General features: G+C 40.2%; 1 protein-coding gene across 1 annotated transcript; it reads right to left on the reverse strand.

The window, feature by feature from the left end:
* Positions 1-116: 116 nt before the first annotated feature.
* jak2b (Janus kinase 2b) lies at positions 117-19,905 on the reverse strand. The gene is made up of 24 exons (XM_018670807.2): positions 19,343-19,905; positions 16,915-17,151; positions 16,096-16,219; positions 15,874-15,991; positions 12,666-12,811; positions 11,921-12,212; positions 11,447-11,566; positions 11,179-11,336; positions 10,441-10,552; positions 9,400-9,586; positions 8,876-9,000; positions 8,589-8,723; positions 7,890-7,977; positions 6,686-6,813; positions 6,377-6,515; positions 6,048-6,199; positions 5,250-5,400; positions 4,642-4,778; positions 4,143-4,332; positions 3,166-3,290; positions 2,898-3,070; positions 2,535-2,652; positions 1,476-1,589; positions 117-940 (listed from the first exon to the last, which is right to left on the reverse strand). The coding sequence occupies exons 2-24, from the start codon at positions 17,135-17,137 to the stop codon at positions 833-835; spliced, it is 3,363 nt and encodes a 1,120-aa protein (XP_018526323.1). The 5' UTR covers positions 17,138-17,151; positions 19,343-19,905; the 3' UTR covers positions 117-832.
* Between the last annotated feature and the right edge of the window lie 3,051 nt (positions 19,906-22,956).

Genomic DNA, 22,956 nt, shown 5'->3' on the forward strand with positions numbered 1-22,956 from the left:
TGTCCTCTGTTAGGCATAATATACAGTAGGTGTTTGTGCATTACAGTATATTGTGGGAATATTGTGGAGTTTCAAAGTGATGGACCACAAGAATTTTGCTTAACAGATAATGCTGCTGAATTTAACTGTTCTTTAATTTTCACACCACCTCTCACAATGAAAACAATAACAGATTTTTAAATCACCTTTGTATGTACTTCATTTACACTGACAACTTGCTGGCAGTTAAAATATAGTATTTACTATATTTTCATTTTATAAAATTATAAAATTTTTCTGGACATATGTACACAAAAATACTGTAGATATATACACAAATACATAAAAAACACTCTATTAGTCCATTTCTCTTCAGGGTGAGGGGGGGAAATGGTGTGGTGAGAGAGCTAGCCCTGCTAGCTGTTTGTATGGACACAACACCCACACACTCACTAACTCACACTCCTCTCTCTCTCTCTCTCTCTCTCTCTCTCACACACACACACACACTCACACACAGACGCACATACACACTTACACAGAGACCTTGTTTGAGTCAAGCATCTCTAGCTTCAGGCCTGGCAATAGTCTACCCACAGTCTCCACAAACACTTGAATTCTTTAAAAATTTTATCCAGGATGTTTGACTGATCACGTTTGCTCTTTTTCAGCAACATCACCTTTAACAGTTCAACGCATCCAAGCCTCCATTGAACCACCACTCTTCTAATCACAAACTGCTCCGGCACTCAGCAGAAGGATCTTGTTTTGGCCTTTTGTCCCTTTGCCACAAAACAGGACAACAATGTTAAGAGCGCCTCGGCTGAAGAGGAGCAGGGCACTTTGGGTGATTTTAAAACTCCTTACTGTCCCTGAACAAGTCAATGCGCAGGGCGAGCTCCTTGAAAGAAGGACGTAAGCTGGGGTCACTGTCCCAGCACTCCTCCATGACCTCATGTATCTGACAGGGTGGGGAGAAAAAACATTGGTTTTTAGCAAAGAGTTCATGCTGCATTCATGCACATACTGCAGAGGAGCAGGAAAACCTGACTGAACCTGACTCTTCATGCAGCACTACTGTTGTTCAGAACCTTGTTCACATTGGCAAAACAGGTTGAGCTGCAGTTGAATCCTTCTATGTTATATTTAGCATTAACTGCAACCTTAAACAAACAAGTGGATAAAAGACACTCAAGATAGAACAGAAAAAACAGTTGGATATATATACACTCCCCTGGAAAGAAGAGCTGAAATGTTGATCTCTGGTCTCATATTTTTTCTCTGATGTCAAACTCAAACGTTTTCAGTCTACAGCAAAAATAAAGGAATTGGCCTCACTGTTCCAATACTTTTGGAGGGGAGCGTATATATGTTATGCACTGGCATACAGGTGTTTGTGTGTAAATGAATTTAAGTACTTATACATGCAGTATAAAAGAGTACTTGTATGTGTGAATGGGTTCCTTCAGAAAGAAAACAGCAGCATGTGTTGTTACCTCTGTGGGACAGCCCAGAGGTTGAGGCAGCCTGCTGCCTGATTTAAGGAGTTCAATGAGGTGATAGACGATCAGCTGTCCCTGCTTGTCGTTCCCCATCATAGACATAAAAACCTGAGGAGGAGAAAGACGAAAGCAGATGCCTTAGCAACAAGAGTGATGAATCGGTTATTACTGAGACAAAGCCAAGTATCTGGAGAAACCTAAACAACTTGTCAACATGGCAGATGAGATGTTAGCGTGTGTATGTTAAAGATGTAATTAAGCATGACATGCACTAGACCTCTGGCTCATTCAGCTGTTTGAGCCTAGACATCCTGCTCAGACTATCAACAACATACACTAAGACACTTAGAACAAGCTATTCAGAAGAGAAGAAGGGGCCTTGTTTGTATACATTTATGTACAGGCCCTGAAGTATGATGTCTCATACAAGCCTCTTACCCTGGAGGGTAGTCAGAGCATAAATCACTAGTCTAATGTAAAATACATCATCATCATACATACAAAAATTATCTGAGAGACATTGACAGGTTGGCATGTTTGTTCCTCGCAACCAATTTATTTGTTCCATTGGAGAGGTTCATTCATGTTTCTTCATGTCTCTAGAGAGCTATACCATTATACTCACTTTTTTGCTTTTAATTGATAGTACTTGTTGAGAGGCAGAGAGGCAATGTGGGGAAAGAGGAGGATGACAACAACAACAACAGCAACAAATACAAAGGAATAGCCCCTAAGCCTCTGTGTCATAGCAGTTATGCTATTTTCTCAAATTAAAATAGGATCTTCTGAAGATAGTGAGAGCAAACAATATACAGTATTATGAGAAATGAAAATAAGAAATAAGCTTCCATCTGTAGTTTGCTGTGTAAAGCAATAATTCAGGCCAACAGGGTTATTTCCTCTACTTCTTACTTTTTTGCAATTAAAAGGATTCTTGCACAGTGAATGACTTTTAGAACTCTAAATCTGCACACCACATTTAATATTTAACCACTTTCACACTGTCAGTGAAAAAGCCAGTGCATATGTGCGCGAGAGTATGCTATCACTTACTGCAGGAGGGCTGCAGATCTTGTCGCTGTGGGTGAAGAGTTCATAAAGCACGACTCCAAAGCTCCACACATCCGATGCTACAGAAAACTTGCTCTCAGTCAGCGACTCAGGAGCATACCTGCAAAACAGGTGAGTTCAAAAGACGACTTTAACACTATGTCAGGTGTCACAGTTTGGATTTCAAAGCAATAACAGGTTAGGATTACCAACAACTTCTTAACAAGAATCACTAAAAACAAATGATTGGTTTGCAATAACAGGAAATGTTAAATAAAAACACAGCATATCAGCACTATGTACAGTTTAAGACTGTACATAGAAAACCATTAGAGAGAGATACATAGAACATAACAGCAGCCTTACCAGAATATGGGGCTCTCTCCTGGCTCTTTGACCATGTAGTACTCTTTGTCCTGAGGCAGAACTTTGGTGAGGCCAAAATCTCCAATCTTCACCCTCAGCTCACTCTCCACAAGGATATTTCTTGTTGCCAGGTCTCTGTGGATATAGCGCTTACTTGACAGGTACTCCATACCCTGTCAACACAGAACAGAAACATGTTTTAGCATCAGTAACTCCAGTGGTCAGCAGCTCCAGAAAGCATGTCACAAAACTGGACAATGGGACGTGCCTTGCAGATCTGAGAAGTGTAGTGCACAAGCTTCTTGTGGTCGATCCTTTCCTTGTTTTTCGTGAGGTAATCTCGCAGACTTCCGAAGGGCAGATATTCCATGACGAGACGGAGATTTCGACGACCTGAAGAGAGCCAAAAATAAACATCATGATCTCTATATGTACTTAAAGGCCATTAAAGACTGAGAGATTAGCATAATAACTATCCTTATTTATCAATATTAAGGTTGATGCTGACGTGAGCGATATAACATCAACATGATCTTGTTTCATATAGACTGTTTACTGTTATTTGTGGATGGATACAATGAAACCAATTCCACCGGACATTGGGCGAGAACCAGGATATACTCTGGACAGATCGCCAGTCCATCGCAGGGCCAACATATGTAGACAAACAATTCACACTCACATTCACACCTACAGGCAATTCAGAGTTACCAATTCACCTAACTTGTATGTCTTTGGCCTGTGGGAGGAAGTCGGAGCAGACACCGGAGACTAAGCTCTTAAAATTATGTAGGTCTTGTAATGCTGCTGCCCCGGGCTTTAAGGGCTGCTATTAGTTTTACAAGCCATCAAATGTCACTGTTTTTGCTTTGATTGAAGCCTTGAGGTTTCAAATCTTTTTGGCACAAATAGAAAGAAAGCCTGAAAGCCTAACAGGCCATAATTTGCTCATCACTACAATTCAAATCACACAAACCCTTTACACTGTAGAAATACATGGTGAGGATCTTACCATATTTAGATATACATATTTAGATATAATGTATGAATTCACAGAATATCTTTTAAATACCAGGCCATTATAGTGCAGGAGCCAGACTAAGTTTCTGACTCATTTGGTTCACAGTTCAAATATACTGTAGTTTCAGTCTGACATGGCCAGTTTACAGTAAACTAGTCATGATTGAGTGTACCAGCTTTTGCATTAACTATCAAAAAAGCTATTCAAACAGCCTTCAGTTGTACCTGCACTGTAGCAAACGCCTTTGTATTTGACGATGTTCTCATGCTGCAGAGATTTCAGGATCTCAATCTCTCGCTCAAAGTCTCGTATGTGCTCTGCAGTGCTGTGCTGGAGTTTCTTCACAGCCACGACCTCTCCAGTATTGTCCTGAAGTGGGTCATACCTGCACATCTCCACACTGCCAAAGTTTCCCTGGAACAGAAGATCACCTTCAGTGAGCTGTCCGACTTATATTTTACGATATATTTTTTCTCTTACTTTGTGAATGTGCACACAGCGAGGTACAGAGCATAGTAAAAACATTTTTTCTCAACAGTGCTTTTTGTTGAAAACCTCAATTAAGAGTGACAAATTCTCAGTTCTTCCACAATCATAGTTTAATAAGGCTACATCATACTATGCCAAACAAAAAGGTAGTGCAAGAGGAAAAGGGGTTGCAAATCTAAGCTCATTAACGTGTTGATTTAATATTAGAAGCACAGTTTCAACACTTCTTCATACCTTGCCCAACTGCTGTAAGAATATGAGGTGTCTCTCTTCAAACTGAGCTGGCTCCTGATTCTCGAAGCCTCCAGTTGTCCAGGCAGAGCCCACTGTCCTGTTTGGCAGGATGTCGCTGTCCACGATCAACTCATAGTCTGGGGACACAAAAGACAAATAACACACACATTTAAGACTTAATGGAACGGCTCAGAAATAAGTTCAACATCTACTTAAATTATCAAAGCCACTTCTGTGCGTGTCTGAACATTTTCAGATGGGCGGAGTTTGACCCAGATGTCTTTGTCTTTTATTTGCTTCCCTGTTTCTGATGTCTGTGTTATCTGCCCTCCAGGGCAAAACATTTCCAGAATGCGGAGGAATTCCTTTTACACTATCCCTACTCTATTCTTTGCCTCATTCCCAGTATCAGCTGATGATACGATGACCTCATAAAACAGGAGCCCAGACTCCCTTCCCATGGACATGTTTCTGAGGAAATGTGTGTGTGCTCAGAGGAGGCATGCGTGAGGACATCTGACATTCAACACAAGTGTGACCTAAATTCCCTGTTGTGACACCATTAGGGAAATTTTGGCTGGTCAGTTGGTGAAGGGGAATACACCAACCTGGTGTGAAGAGGCTGTGGAGGTCACGGATGATGGCGCGAAATGTCGGCCTGTATGTGGGCTCGTAGTCCATGCAGCTGGTGATCAGATTAGCCAGTTCAGTCCACTTTGGCGCAGGAAGCTGGTGGTGGTCCTCGTAGAACAGGGTTTTCTGTGAGACATTTCAAACACAGCCTCTGTATGTGCAGATTCTGCTTATGATATAAACCATCCAAATACAAAAATCATGTTGAAACTAATGCGTCTTTCTGGATATTCCATGTGGGGAAAAGGGCACATTTTGGATTTTATTTTGCAACACAGTAAACTGAAGATAAGAAGAATGCAGCATAAGAGCTGAGTCATATAAGGACAACATATTTCAACTATACAAATTCACATGGTATCATTTCCAACCAGGACTGAACAATCTGCAGTTCATGCTTAACAAAGAGGCCTCAAGCAAATTGTAAAGGCACTTATGTTAATACTGACAATGTCTGAAAACATGTGGACCTGAATTCAGCAGCTGGCTTACTTCAGTTGTTTTGAAAAATAACGATGAAATTAAACATAAGTGACCGTTTGCATGCTGTATAGCCACGATTACATCATTGTGAATGGTCATACAGTCATAAAAGCTGTGGAGATACAATATTAAAATACATCAAACTGTATCAGCAATTATAAACTAGAATTGCTGTCTTGTGGTTGTATACCTCTGCACAGCGAGTTTACATTCCATGTCTGTCCTAACTCGCGTAATACATGTTGGTACGAGGTACACAGTGTATTGTAGGTCAAAGCACCCAGCCCTACCTTAGAGTTGTCCAGTGTTGCTAAAGGTTTCTCCCCACCACTGCAGATCTCCCATAGTGTGGTGCCAAAGCTCCACTTGTCTGACGCCAGGCTCAGGTTGGCAGGGTCCTCGATACACTCCGGGGGCACCCAGGGGATCCTCTCAATCAGGACTGATTACAAACAATCAAAAAACATTTAACTCACCACACACAGGGAGGCAATCCAATGCAATGTGGATTTGAGATGGTATCTCATCTCTCATTGCAACCTTGCTAAATAAGTACCTGCCGCCCTCTGTTGACTGTAGAGGTGTATTACAGTTAACCTGACAATGGATATAAACTCACTTTCTTTGGGGAGGACAGTGATGCTGATGCCTGGATCACTCAGTTTGATGAAGGGGGGGTTCCCTGCCCTCCGATCCTCCTCTCTGATCAGAAGAACATTTTTAGCGCACACGTTTCCATGGACAAGATGCTTTTCTTCCTGCAGATACAGAAAAGAAGAGATTTATCAGTCTCCTATTAACACTGAGAAAACAATCAAACAGTAAAAATGTTTTCTTTTACAGTTTATTTTAGTTTTTGTGACAATTTGTGTACCCAATCACACATTTTTCACTCTCAATACTTTGTGAATGGCTGGTACATTCATACCAGGAAGTTCATGGCCCAGGCCAGTTGCTTCGCCACTTCAAGCTTCCACAGGATGTTTATAGAGTTCTTGTTCTTCTTTAAGTAGATGTCCAGTGAGCCAAACTTCACATATTCCTGCACCATGATGTCTGAAAGAAAGCATTTTTTTCTCATTTATATCTTATCATATCAATGTCGTCTCATCCTACATAATGTTATTACCCTTATGATCCAATTTGCAAATGGTGTTAACCAAAGCCACTAGCGAGGAGAGAGCTGGAATTAAATGTCTCTCTCGATGACTCTTGAAAAACGGACATAGATGTAGTTCACTTTTAGATGATCTGCCACTGATAGGCATCAGTTTATTTATTTGATATACCCTACACACCCTTCCTCACCATGCCTGGTCCATTTCTGAGCAAGTTAGTGACTTAAGGGTCAGTAAATTCCCAGCAAAATCATGGCAGTTTTTTTCATTATTTCAATTAAGAAGAACCAAAAAGGTAGAAAATGCTGTGGTACTCAATTGATTATATTCAAATTGTTTTTAAAATAGTCTCTTTTTGGCCAAGCATGGCACATTTGAGCCCTCTAAAATGGCTTTCTTACTGTAATAGAAACAGTAGGGTGTTTACTCTTGAGGTTTTAGACAGGTTTAAAATGTCCAATTCCAAATAAAATGTTCTCTTAAATTCTAGTTTAGTTAAACTGTAAATATCTTGATGTTGCATTGCATTGAGTATATTTCTACAGGTCTAATACAAGTGACTAGTACACTGACAGCTACAGTAGTATGGACATAATAATAATTACACAAACATTTACACAGGAATTACCAAAAGTGAACAGAGAAAAGTTTTGAGATTTCCCCTAATATAATATCAGTCTGTCCTATTTATCAGTGCAACTGAGCAATATACACATGTGCAGGACAGATGTCCTACAGTATGCCATGATGGAGCAGCACAAGTCTTATGAGGTGAAGAGAAAGTGTGGCAGGTGAGTTTCTGGGGCAGGGTATAGTAATCCTCCTAAGAATAGCCCACCATGCCTCTGGCTCAAAGAGGCTGGTCAAGCTTACAGCAGATCATGGTAGACCCTGGACATCATTAGAACATAATGACACAACCTAATAATGTCTGTCAAATTAAGAGACACTGTGCAGACAACTGAGGACAAGTTGAGAGAGGTTGTACAGTGTGTCTCTCTACAGCAGACTTACTCTCTTCTCCGCAGACACACACACCGTAGTTAAGGATCAGGTGCTTATGGGACAACTGACTCATCATGCTGGCAGCTTCAAAGAAAGACTGCAGGACAAGATAAAGACAGAAAACTGAATTATTCATGTGTCAATGTAAAAAAAGCTACACTGCTGTGACTCACCTGAAACTGAATACCAGCAAATGTAACATCGCTCAACCTTTTTTTGTCTGACATAAGGCCACATGACCAAATGAGCTTCATTCACTTCACTGACAGCTAACATTATGCTCCGAATGTGTTTATCTGAACGGACTTAAAATTGATGTTACTTAACACTATCAATATATAAAAGTGGATACTGTTACAAACATTTCAGCCATTCATCCAGCATTTCAAAGATCTATTTTGACCTCTTTTAAATCAGTTGAGTTACTCCACAATTTTTTGGGCAAAATGCAGAAGTACCCCCTGGGGTACACACACCCCTAGTTCGTAATAAGTGGTCTTGAATGGCACATAAAGTCGATCTGATAACCTGTTAATAATACAAAAACACCTAAAAGAGCTCTTCCAGCCTAATGCAGCATGATTAATACACTGCAGTTTTAACCTTCAGTATCGTTTACTTTTTGTACTTTCACCAACAACCAATTAGTGGCTGTAAACACCGAGCCCAGTGTCCCTGCAAACAAGACACAGCTTTAAAGACACACACCTCAGAGTAATTCCTGTGGGCCTGGTCCAGCACTTTCATGACAACTTCTGTTTGGTGCACAAGTCCATAGTCTCCCAGCTCCTTGCGGACCCCTTTGAAGATCTTCGTAAATGTCCCTTGACCAAGACTCTCCATCTGACAGGAAGATCATTATTGCAGGCATTATTGCACCCTTAACAGGTGATTATCTTACTTAATTTAGAGCTTAAGTTGTGGGCAAAATGATGACACTGTATAGTGAAGTAGTAAAGTAGTACTGCCACACAGTGATTCAGTCTAAAACTTACAAATTCCAGATCTTCTTTCCTGATCTTGTGAAACACCATTTGACTGATGTTGTGTCGATGTAGTGATGGAGATAGAGGCACTTCTGAGCCCTTGTTGCTCCTGCACACAAGCAGGCAGGACTTTTCTGATGGTAGAAAGAAAACAAAACATTAAACCAGTTGCCAATTACAGTTAACTAAGTTGAAAGTGATAAGACATAAATAATCCAACTGATAGTGAAACTTGAGAAATGAGTCATGGATGGGAGCCTGCGGCATCTAAAAACCATAGAGCTAGAGGCCCACGGACACCGGTCTGATAATCCCACTTCAATTACTATGCTTGTAAACTGGTAGGATATCTCCAAACGCACATTTGACAGAGAAGCCCAGTGTATAAACAAATAGCCTGCATGCTTATAAATCACTAAATAAATGGAAAGGTTTCCCTCTTAGGATAGTGAGCATTTTCCATGCATGCATCTGGTCATGGACTGTCTACTAATCTCTCAAAAACATACACTGCCAGATTCTGTTAGTTTTACCTTTGGCTTTAGGTGGACAGCACTTGCTGAATTGGAAAATGACACTGTCAGAGCGCACAGTTTCCTTTTGGTAGCAGCTGAGTAGTTCTTGCAGGCTACTGAAGTTTCTTTTGGTTCCACTGAGGTTAAGTTCTCCACTGGCAGACCTGGTTATCTGGCAGTGCTTGTATTCTACAGTGTCAAACACCTGGGACATGGAAAGGGGGAGGGAAGATAGTGGAAACGGGTGTAATATAAGTTTCAGACAGTGAATCGTCATTGAACAATACAAAAACTCTCACTCTGAGCAGGAACAACAGGTCAGGTTTCAATTCAACAATGAAAACAGTGAGGATTAAAACAAGAAACCAATACATTAACCTACATATATCCTTTTACAGTCCAACATTGTATTAAACCTGTACAACCAAAATTAGTCTATAGTACAAAGTATTTAAAACTGTCAAGAGCTGTTGTGCTGCTGTAGACATGCTGCTATGTCACAGGAGATGAGATGAATTACAAACCAATTATTAAACGCAAAGACACTGCACTGTAGTTTATAGTCTTCTGAGACAGGACTGTCCCACTGTACAGTAATGTAATGCCACATTGTAAAATGCTACACAGTATTCTGTCTGGTATGTGGCACAAAGGCTGAATGCAGACAGCAGCTCCTCTATGCCAGTGTAGTGGTCTTACTGAAATAAGGAGGCTGTGTTATCACTATTTTGTCCGATTTAATCATATTTAGTAAAACTAAAAGTAAAAAGTCACACAATAAATATTATATTTAACACTGATGCATCTGAAAAGTCAGTCTGAGTAAAATATGGCTTTATAGTTAAGTACAGAAATCCAGACTGTATTGGTACCAGTATCACCATATTTCCAATGATACTCAGGCCTACACCTCAAGAGTGAAACAAGAGGCACAAACACAGGACAGGACTTCTGCTAAAATTTAAGTCTGTAGAAAGTACCATTGTAACAAATTTAGGCAGCACACAATAGGGGAAAGATGGTGAAATGTTTCAGCCTCCACAGGAGAGTGTTACTTACCTCAACAGGGAAAGTCAGAAAATACTTGTTAAAGTCTTTAGGGCTACATCTCAAAATGTAAAGGCCCTGCTTGTTTCCACACTTCTGAAGCTGGTGGATGGCAAACTCCATTCTGCAACAACAACAAAAAAGTACAATATGTAGTATAGGCACCATCACCATCCATGGTCCCAACCTGGCTTGTGTCAACAGTCCAGACTGCTGCTGGTGGTGTAATAATGGTAGAAATGCTTTCTTGACACACTTTGGGCCCCTTAATACCAATCCAATGTGATTGTGCATGAGCATATCTGAATCTGATTCCAGTAGAACACATTTTAGATGTGGTACAACAGGAGACTGGCAGCATAAATGTGCAGCTGTCAAATCTGCAGAAACTATGTGATGCACTGGAACACTGGAAGTGGCAGAGGTAGAAGTGTGAGAAATGTAGAGATCATCAGTTGCAGTGTGACGGTTGGTTTATCAGTTTTGGAAATTTTAAAAAATTAGGGTACACGGCCACAAACCTGAGGAGTCATCTGTTAGTTTGACACTTCAGTGAGACAGTGGAGGTGTCACAGATAAGCATAACATGTCATTTTAATAGCAAAGTTTGGGATTAGGCTATGTGGGTTGCATTCAAATTTATTCAAATGTTTATGCGTTATGTGTGTTCTTTTTCATTCAAACTTGACTTTTGAAAGAAGCAACAGCCCTTATTAAACATAAATCAAGCTGTTGTTGTTCTTCACTTACGAAATTGGGCCATGGCAATGAGAGGAGATGGCCTCCACAAGCCTTGGAGGTGCCACTTCTTTACAAAGGTAGTGATGTGCGTCTGTTGTTAGTCGATAGTAGCCGTCAATGAGGGACACAAAGGAGAGCGCCTCAGATAAAGTGGGGAACTCCAGCTCCTGAAATATATGAAAAAAGCACAGCAGAGCAGGAGTCTGTCAGACCTGGAATTTGACACCATATTATATTTTCAACGGAAGATGAACAGAGGTTTACAAAGTGAAATTACCAGATTCTTGCCATCTTGCTTGTTGATGGTGACCACCCGGCTCTCTGCTGCGCCCTCCTTGCTGGCCTGTTTGATGCTGATGTCTGTCACATCAGGGAAGTCACACAAGGTCTGGAGCTCCTGGCCAAACAGCATGACAAAAACATAACTCCATATCTTTAAATGAATACCAATAATACATCTTAAAACAAGTTTTTTCTGTGTAGGCAGAAATATAGAAAGATAAAGCTTGTGCCTCCAAGCCACAGAATTCAACACTGCTTAAGCTTTGGGAGTGATTCAGTTTTTCATGTCCTTGTCTAACAGGTTTTTTAGGGTGTTATTTCAACAACACTGGCGTCTGTGTATTAGTTTCTTTTATGTTACTGATCTAGGAAGTAGTCATTTCTTGTGCCGCAGTCATTTATCTGGTCAGTTTTGTAAGTTCAACATGTTAATTAAATCAGCAGAAAAAAATGTGATGACAACACCAACCTGGTCAGAATCTTTCAATTTCTCTCGACACCACTGGATGCCAGTGTCTGCTGCCACCAGGATGATGAGCTGTCCGCTGGATGGTTCTCTGACCTGGAAGGTCTCTGTGTAGAAGGCCTTCTCCAGGGACTCCATGCTGATGAGGTACTTGAGCTTGAGGTCACGCGCTGTGGTCCGACACTGACTGAACTGCTGGATGAAGCGCTTGAAGCGGAAGCGGATTCGCTTGCGTGTCAAGAAGTTGCAGTCCTGGATCTGAGCTCTCATGTCCTTTGGCAAAAAGGACTTGTAGCTGGAAGAGATTCGGGAGATTTCTGTATCAGCATCAAGACAGATGTCTTAAATCCATTATGAATAACCTGTTGAAAACACTAATACATTAGCACATAACAAGAAGAAGCTGGAAATAGATTATTAGGTTGATTAAAAAAGCTGCTCACCTGTCTTATCTTTTCCATTGTTAAATTAAAAGAATATTAAGTTTCAACTATCATTAAACTACTCAATAGGGCCAAGTGTTGAATCTCTGGAAAAATCAGAATGTCTTCATAATAAATGAAGTAAAAACGGTGTTTTCTTCTAACCCTAACTCCAACTTCTGACCATTTTATTTTGGCAAAACTCTTGTACAGCTGTTTTTGTTAAGACACAATTAGACGCAGTTGTGTTTTTGGTAGAACTGAAGTGCTTAGCAGGTACTCATTTCACATCTGATCAAAATCACCCCTTGTATTTCCACTTGTACCTTATAGTGTGGTAGATGTCCAGCGGTGACATCTGTCTTTCTTTGGCTGTCCTTGTCATGTCCAGCACAGCCATACCAAGGCACTCTTCCTGGGTCTCATGGGAGTTGGGGATCTTCACCAAGCCATTCACAAAGTCATTCCTCCACTGCACAGAGAGATGAAAGTAACAGAGTGGCTGTTACAACTATAAGTGAACCTATCTGATGACACTTAATCCATATAGGTTTGTCAGAGCAGTTACATAAGTTTTGTTTTCATGTACTTAGATACAGTATGTGTACCCTGTGATCACGTTATGTACTAAAGTTTGAACCACAGCATGACCCGACAACTAAACAAAGATGTCTCTAGTGCAGATGGTTTATTGTAATAATAGAAAGCAGCCCGGCCACAGAACTACATGGCATGTATTTGACACCTGAGGAATTCAAATGGTATACAAATATCTGACCAGCACCTAACCACTCTCCTGTCCACCCTCTGATTCTATTTACCTCTTGTTATCCACTCATATACAACTATGTCTTCATCATCTTCATGTGCAAGAAAAGATAAACAATGGCTCAGAGAACAGTTTGATATGACATGACTTTCTGTCAGTCACTGGAACAGAGTTTTGTTTTCATTTTCCCCTGCACGTCTGCGTAACACTCATGACGCACGATGACCACTCACCCTTTTTTTTGTTGTAATAAGTCAGTGTGAACACTAAACAGACCATAACCACATCATAACATTAGAGATTTCTTTCTGTCTCTTTCTTGTTTTTTTTTTTTTTAAAGAGACACACATCCTGAGTGTGAACACAAACTCAGCTGATAACAATGTTGTATTACGAATCAATGTCCTTAAAATATTACAGAAAAGATTGCCTTTTCTTGTTATATTACTTAACCCTGATATTCTGCACCAGTGGTCCCCAACTCCCCAAGTTTCCAGTTACTTTATATTGTTGTATTAGCCAACTGCCAACTGGCCAATGTGATGAGACACACTTCCCCTTGCAAGTCATAATAACCTTTCTTTATCACAAACACACAGGCTCAGCTCCAGATTAGACTGTGCGGAATTCAACATATCCTTCACAGAGCATAACACAACATCTGTCCGGAGTGAATGCGAGCATGTGTAATAGCTTAATGGCTGCAAACACACAATGTGCTACACTCTCAAATGACCCCCGCAGTGGTGCTTCCCTTCTCCCTTTTAGGCTTTATCCGAGCCACCGGGGCAGATTTCCACAGGCATAATTCCAGATAATCCTTTAGTTCACCCAGAGTTAAGCTCCAGTCATATTACTGGCTCAAGTTACCTGGATTCACCTATACTATACACCTCTTCTCTATGTAGTTTATTTAAAGATTTAAGGTTTATGATGATACATATGAAAATGTCTCTATTCCTCCTGTACTACACAGATGTTTGATTGTGAGTGCTATGTGGGGAAAAGAAAAAACTAAACTGTGATTACAACTCTGATTTCCATTGACCAAAAACACAAGGGAAAAACTCAAACAGCCAACAGAAAGATGGGAAAATTGAAAATGAACTCCATTCATGCATGAACTTACTGTAACCTAAATCCCGAGTTTCGTCTCCTAACCATGGTATGGAAAGTTTCCGCTTTTGAGAGTTTGTGACCACTAAGGTTTTAATAAAGTAGTAGTACTGTGAGCCAGTGTGGCATCCATGACCAGATTAACCCGCTGCGTAGCCCTGGGGGTGAAAAATGCACAACAGGCCCATACTAACCCCCCCCCTTCCCATGAACTCATGTCACCCTAATAATCTACACTGGTAATGAAACATGATGATCTATATGTGTGTGTACGTGTTTTTATATGTATATGTATGTATATGTATACATACACACACACACGTCTGTGCAGCCAAAGTAAGAGGTAGTTTATTCCTTTGTGCCCTTTGTGTCCATAGACCTGCATTGATGTCGAGAAACAAATTAATGAGCCGCGCTGTTACACTGGATGACGTCTCTCTTTATTACCATTAACCTGGGCACTGCAGGTTTTTTTTTCTCAGTGAATTCCCAATAGTGACATAAATATTATTATTATTGAAAACAATCCCCAAAATTCTTTTAAATGATATTCTTTTAAATGTATTTTTTCTGTCTCCTTTTTAAAGATTCATATCTTCTGTGGGAACTACTAGGCTTGTGGTTAAGTGCTACAGACAGGAAGTCAGAAAGTATTGGGAAACAGACAAACACATCATTGGTTTTGGTTTTTGGTGACAGTAACCAGAATACTGTGTTGCCTGCCTTGTCCTTTCAGACTATTTTTTTTTTACATTTTTTGTTTTTTTTAACATTTTTTAACAGGGCCCCCCAAAGACAGGGCCTCAAGACTAGATAACAATGCAAGGCCTCTTTTAAGATCCTTATCATCATTGTGTATATTGTGCTAACGTGGTGTGCATTCCTCCCAAAAATTAGCATCTTCTCAAATTCTACAAAGGAAACCTGGGAGTTTCTAAAGTCTTGAGTGGCTTGAGCAGCTCTCAGCTTGGCCATGTCAGCAATCAAACCTTACTGGCTTTACCCTCTCTCACTTTGTGCAGCAGACTTAATTGTTTCAGACAAGGACAGAAACGAAACAGCAAACAATGACATTTTTGGACAATGGCTCTGCTCTGAGCTCTGATATGTCAAACTTTCAGCAAAGAAAAACTCTTAGAATGAACATACACACACAAACACAAACACACAAACAAAACTGTGAGTGGAGATTTAATTTTGCTTGGTTGTGCGCACACTGAGGTGCGGATTTTTGCATGTAAGTTGCAAAATTGCTCCCAAAGACTGAGTTCCCTCTCACATGAGGGCTATGACTGCACTCACTAAAAGTGCTGGCTCTCTTGTTGGTGCCACCTGCTCGCATAGGCAGTCCTTTTGTTTACAGCAACTAACTGAAATCCTTCTCACCAAACACATCCATTTTTATAGTTTGTTACTTCTCTCTCTTCATCAGCGTCCCTGAGCAATGCTTTAAAAAAACTTAACTGAAAGACGTGACCTAACTCGTCAAGGACATGAGTGGCTTGTTTTCTGATGCCTAATCTAGAAGGGTACTCGACGGCAAGGCAATGTATGAACAAACAAATACATAATGCTCTTGAATACTTTTTTTAAACTGACCCACACATAAAGCACTCAACTGATATATGGCTGTATGCTGAGGTGCTTACCTGACAGAAGAGGTATGACATTACAAAATCATCAAGCACAGGGCTTTCTGACCCCTTGGCCACCCCATATCGATATGCCCGGGATGCACCACCACTATACCAGCCAGGGAAGTAGTATCTGTAGTAAACAGTAATAAAGAGAATGCATTAAATCAAAAGGTTATTTAAATTGTAATCTGGAAAGCATACTAAGGAGAAAATTCAGAAGCAAAACAATGCTACCTTATTCTGAAAAAAACATCCTCTGAAGCTGATTCGTTGAGCTGGAAGATGTGGTTGGGTGAAAACCACAAGTGGTCTCGCTCTCGGAAGAGACCAAAAAGGCTACAGTACAGAGGTGATATACCTGAAGACGACAAAGAATGAGAAACCACATTATAACAGCTTAACTAGCACCACATCTGATTATGTAACATGCTCTTTAAAAGAGCATGTCTATACTATATGCTACGACACAAGATATATCCCTTTGTTTATTTGTATAAAATAAGTGAACAAACAACCCACAGTTCCTCTGTAGAAATTGTGTTAATTCAGGGACAGCTACATAGCATGCCTCAGGACTCACATTTGAAAACTATGTGTTTCTAGTACCAACACAGGTGAACAAAAGGTCAATAAAGATCGTCTAAACTGTCAGTTGTGTTTGGTTCATCATCAAACACATAACATGCAATCCCAACAACAAGCAGGTTAGTCTAACCTCGCCAGCACCACATGGCCCTGCTCTGTGTATTAGTTGCACCATACTTTTATTGACTCTTAAATTGTACCTCTGGGGGGTGGGAGTGAGAGAGGTGAGCTGGTGGTAGTGAGGAGAAACAAGCTATTTTTGCTTATCCTTAAACAGAGTAAAGAAAGTTAGACAGACTGTAAACAAAGCGTGGAGATGACTGAACAAGCCAACGATTTTTTATTTTTTTTGCAGACAGGTTTCACTGTGTCCTCTTGATAACCTTATCTTGGGACCTATGCCCTGAGTTACAGCAAAACACATGAATGGGGGTGCTTTATGCAGGCTTGCAGAGCTTGAATACTCACTGCATGCTTTGGCTGCATCTATACACAGCTCTTCAGCCACATAGTCCCCAGGTGGGTAGCTGAGTAAGCTGCAGTCAGCTGCTCCCTGGCTGCTGTGGTAGAAATGAAGCCTCAGAACAGCAGCAACTGGTCTTGTGTCTGGAGATTCCCGATGAGCGTTCCCGTTTTGGTGCACCGCGGGGCATGTGTCTGTCGCAGTGTCCATGGCTGGCAGGGAGGCCATCAACAACTCGCAACCTTCAATCAGTTAAATGCAAGAATGTCAGCAGAAATAAGGATGACCTCCTTTTCTTAGTTGAGTGTGATGAATTTCACATCATGATCAGGGAACATGGTCTCAACTGTTATCAAAATTCAAGCATTACATAAAGCTGCAGTACAGTGGAACCATTGTCTGGAAAATGGTTATAAAATCTGTAAATCTAATTCAAAAGAGAGTTATCAAACACAGTCAGAAGTTTCACTGCAAATGGGGCATTGAGATTTTTAGTCCTGCTGCAAGGCATTTATTTAATACTAGCTTTGTGTTATACATGTTTCAAATGTATAACTTTCTCATTTATTACTTATGTTTAAATGGGCAAGAGTCTACATACAATCTTTACTGGGAGATGTAAACATTTAGGACTTGGCAGAGGCAAAACTGAATGTATAAATCCCCTCTTTCAAACAGATGCTATTCAGCTAACCCCTTCCTTATAAGACAGTGTTATATCAAGCTGAGAGCTGAATTAAGGGCAGTGTATTTCTTCCTAGGATACACAAGCTATGTCAAACTGGTTCTAATGATTACCAGAACTCCCCAACATGTTTTTTCTACTTTAAAATGTACACTTAAATAACTGAAATCGAGCTTAGTTTGGATGATTAGAGATATCATAATTAGGAAGAGATGCCAGCAGTTCAAAGAAAGTCATGAACTGTGTTGAAGTAAAAACTATTCAGTCCCTTTTTTCATGTTTTATATAAAGGATTCACATTGGATGTAAATAGTTTTTTTTTTAATGTGACTGACAGAAAAAAATACTTTTTCATGTCAAAACACAATCTACATAATTTAGAAAAAGAAACATTTGAAACAATTCAGGTTACTGAAATGTGTGAATCAAGGGAGGGATAGAGGAAAAATTCCAAAGCACTACACACAATATACACTAAAGTCAATCATATTTAAAAAAAAATAAAAATAAATGGCTGCAAACTGCATTGGGTAGGCTGTCCTCAAAAAGTGAGAGTTAGTACTAGTATTAGTACGGACCAAAGGACTGTGACAATGCTAAAGAAATACATGTTTCTATAGCTGGGGTGGGATACTCTGTTGGATACAAAATTGTTGTCCAGGTTCCTCACCAGTCCCATCTTTATGGCATAATATCACAAAAAGAAATTTGTTGTTTAAAGCTGTAGTCATGATCGCTGCCAAAGGCACCTTAATTCAGATCACTTTGTAGATTTCTTTTAATTTTGACATCAAGTCTTTTCTGATGATCTATGTTCAGAAAGGTTTATCCACTTTAATTCAAAGTTAGAAAATAGTGACAAATTACCATCAAAATGTTTCAGATCCCAAGGCTTTTATGAAAGATAATAATAATAATAAAGAAAATAAAACAATGAGAAGGAGCAAATTCTTACATTTGAGGAACTAAAAATAGTTAAAAGCCGTTAGTTGATCATCATGGTTGTTGTGGGTTAATTTTATGTCAATTCAGCCATTATATGTCAGTCAGCAAATACACGCTACACTGAAGCATTGAGCTTTCAATTTGATGTCATAACATTTCCCATAGAGAGAGAAAAAGGGGATATGGCTACTACGACATTCGTGACCAAAGGACACACTGTTAACTTCTGCAAAACACTGACCAAGGGATGGCTAACAATATATCTTACATCATATTAGTCAGGACTTTAAAATAATTATTCGCCATGAAGCTCCACAATATCAATACTTCTGACTTTCAGTATCTGATAGGTATTTCAGATCTTCACATGACCTACTTGATCAGTTTTGTAACTGAACAATAAACAAATGTAATTTCATAACTGAGTGTCAAAACCAAGAGGAAATAATGTCATATATTCTGGACGTTGTCTGTCATTGTTCACCCAAAGGTTGCTATGTTAAGTCGCAAAATTCTAGCTCGACAATTAGATCCAGACAAATGTCACAAACTTAGCAGCAGCACAAACTCATCCAGGCCATTATCTTGCCTGCTACCATTAGCTATAGCTTCAATAGATTAACTTAGCGCTAGCAGCCCCACACACCCACTTATGCAAGTTAAAGCTTACTACCATGTAAGCAAAATATGCAAATGTATTTAACAAACTTGGCCAACTAACGTCAGAGAGTTAAGTTTGAACACGGTGGGAAAATATACCGGATAAAGCTGTCGACGGATCATTAATGAGTGTAAACACTTACTTTGGTAGATGAGCCAGACGTGCGGCTAGCAAGCTAGCTTGCTGCTAGCCTCTTAGGCCAGCGCAGTAGCCAGGACGAGCGAGAATTTGACAGCTACGGCCGGAGACTGCAGCTCGGTCCTGTAAGATCAGTGCTCAAACAGTTGCCCGAATAAATAAAGAGTTTATTTATGGTCGAAATCCATCTGGAAATATTCTTATTTCCATGTCGCACTCAGCTAGCTAACCTGCTACATAAGCCACCTCTAGTCAGCCTAGCTTTACCCATCTCTCTCTGCTGTAACTTTAGCCGTCTATCTTGTCAATCTCGTAACTTAGGCTAACACTAGCTAAAACCACGTCGTGCTCAGTTACAAAATAATTGGTCCGATGACACGGAATTCATCTACAGGCGATCATCTTTTCCTGCCAGAACATGTGGCTACAGCTAAGACGAAAGTTACATTATTGACATCTCGTCAAACTGAATGGCTTTAACTCTGGCAAGGTTGCTAGCTAGTTTGCCAGTGGCAGCTACGGCGGAGCCGAAGTCAGTCAACAAACCAGCCTCTCCCACAATACCAATGCCGCCTTCAGGTGCCATCGGAAATATCACTATTACACACGGACAAAAATTCCAGTTGTGCATGTGTCTAAATATGAACAGTAAAACAATATCTGACCGCTACCAGTATAGGTTTTTATAGCTAATATAACCTGACCACATACTGCTGCACTTCTGTTCATAATAGTATTTCTAAAAGCACAACTCTCAAAGTACTTTCAGAATGGTGGTAAGTCCATATTATTGTTTTATACGAAACACACCTCTTGATGATGTAATTTGTGGTGGTGTTGAACTGTATTGCATTTATACAGAGAGGTATTTTTGGTATCCTCACTGATATAAATGTGGTGAACAACATACTAGAAACACTCGTGCTTAAAATGCAATATAAAAACTGCAGTCTCCAAAATAACATAATAATAAAGTTGAATGCGTACCTCTCAGAAACATTTTCAATAAAAACTGAAATAACCATCATAAAGGTGACTTTTATTCCAGATCTGACTGCACAATCACCAGTCACTGAAAAGCAGCTCGATCCACATACAGTAAATGTCACAGAAATGGTTAAGGTTCTCAGAAATGCACATCATAATCATGGATTGTTTTCCTCAACTCTGAGCGCAATTTCTGCCTCTCATTTATAAATGTGAAGCATACATTTTGATAATGAATTTGAATCTGGGATTCTGGAGGTTACAATGTGGCCTTGAAAGCAGCATCTTCACACTGAGTCAATCTCTTGGCATGTCAATCAACAAACCAGAAACCTAACCAACACCCACCAACCGAAACTACAATTAACCACTAGCTGCACAGATTACAGTTACACAAGGTAGCAAACTGAACTTAATATAATAAACGCTTTTAATATGTTAAGTGCAAGGCAGTACAGTAGCCTTGGATTAATGTTTAGTTATTAAAGCTGATGTTACATTTTTGTTGAGACTGTATCAGAGGGGTATTTATTCAGTTTAATGATATTTTAGGCTGTATATTGTAACACTGTTTATTGCTCTTTTATTTTGCCACCTATATGTATTTTTAGGACTAAGCTTCTAATTTCAATTTATTGCTTCAATTCAGATTTTTTAATTTTTCTTTACATGATTGAAAACAGACCAAATAGTATGGATGTCTCACTCTCCTCATTGCATGCCTATTTCATCCCAAAGATGTTATGTACATCTGAAGTCAGGGATCTGTGCAAGCCAGTCCAGTTTTCCACACCCAGCTGGAAAACCATTTGTTTATTGACCTCATTTTCGGCACCAGGGCATTGTTCTGTTGAAACAGGAAATGGTCCACCCAAAAGTGTTGGCACAAAGGTGGAAGTACACTATTCTCAAAAACAGTGGTTCCTAGCCAGGGTTTGAGACCCTCTCAAGGGGTTGCAAGGGTGATCTGATGTGGGGTCACAGGATGTTTGTGTTTTTCAGACTTGCCTCTAATGTTTGCTTTTTTCTTATTAATTTTACATTTTTGGGCCTCTAAAATGTGTTCAAACAAGACAGGTCTAAAGCCACACTAGCAGCTATGTGATGGTGTACTGTAACATCAACATGCTAACATCCTCACAATGCCAATACTGATGTAGACTAGATACTGACTAGATAAAAAATCAGGAGTGCAAAACCTGTGTGTGAATAATTTGAGATGGCAGCACATGTGCTGTAGGTGTCCAAAAATGTCCTAAATTGACCTATTCAGACTGTCCAGTTTTGCTTGGACTGCACTGTCACCCCAAAACACCAGTTTCTTGTTTTCCTGGATGGCTCCAGGGACGTGAATCTTCCATTTCTACCAGTCACTGTAACCTTTACAGCCCTCTTTGTTAGAGTTTTCATCATTTTAGCCAATGTCTGGAGTGCTCAGTAATATTTGTGGTCATAGTTCAGGTCAGAGCGGGAATGATGACGTTGCATAGGTACAGATTCTGAACAGAATACCAACCAGACTACCTCTAAAAGGGGCCAGGCAGATCAGATTATATTCTATATAATAGAATATATTCATGATGTATTTATACCTTGCATTAACATGAGTTTTTCCTTACTCGGATAAGGTGTCTGGATACAGATCATGCTTTAATAGCAGGTGTAAACACAGTCCAATAGGCATATTCTACGTCTGAAAAGGGGTCACAAGCAGACATTGCTTTGTTTGGATCAGGCACAAGCCGAAAGTATTAGAAGCCACTGGTCTAAAATATCACTGTGTGCTGTGGCATCAAGATTTTCCTTAATAGCTAACTAGCCAGATACGGTACACAGATCAGCTGCTGCAAGGCAAACATTTATATCCCTTAGTGAAACCCATGGGCAAGCACCTGATACAGACAGACAGACAGACAGACACACACACACACACACACACACACACACACACTTGGATGAATAAAGGCATTAGAAGAGTCCTGGGGCATTCAGGTGACACTTGTCTTTGCTGCCACTAACACACACACACACACACACACACACACACACACACACACACACACACACTGAGAAAATCTCTAAGAATGTCCTCAGGTGTTTGGGTGACAGCGCTCACACAGCCCCCCCCCCCCTCCTCCACACACACACACACACACACACACACACACACATATACAGGAACAGGAGAATCTGTTCTGCTTCAACACTTCATCCCTCGAGTGGATCTAAAACAGCATCACAGCCGGGTTGCCCTCGGCGGAGAAAGGAGATGGAGGGAGAAAAAACTTGACAATACAAGAGGGGGAGGCAGGGCGGGGAGGAAACGAAAACACAGGAGGGAGGCAGAGGAAGAAGGACAAGTGGAGGAACTGAGAGAGAGCAGAAGAGAAAACAAGGGTGGGGTGGTGGAAGAAAGGGAAGTTGGGAGGGGAGGAAGGAGAGAGGGACTTGAAAGGGAGCAGCAGAATGTTCAGTTTTTACTCATATAGATTGTTTGTCACCTTAAGTTGGGTCTTAACCTTTTAATTGCCCACATTAATTGTTGACTTTGTTTTTTGCATCTATAGCTGATCCAGACAGTGTAATTACTTTTCTCCTTTTGCATAAGAAGATCCACAGTGTTTCGACATA

The sequence above is a fragment of the Lates calcarifer genome, linkage group LG13 (assembly GCF_001640805.2).
Source record: "Lates calcarifer isolate ASB-BC8 linkage group LG13, TLL_Latcal_v3, whole genome shotgun sequence".
Taxonomy (NCBI): Eukaryota; Metazoa; Chordata; class Actinopteri; family Centropomidae; genus Lates; species Lates calcarifer.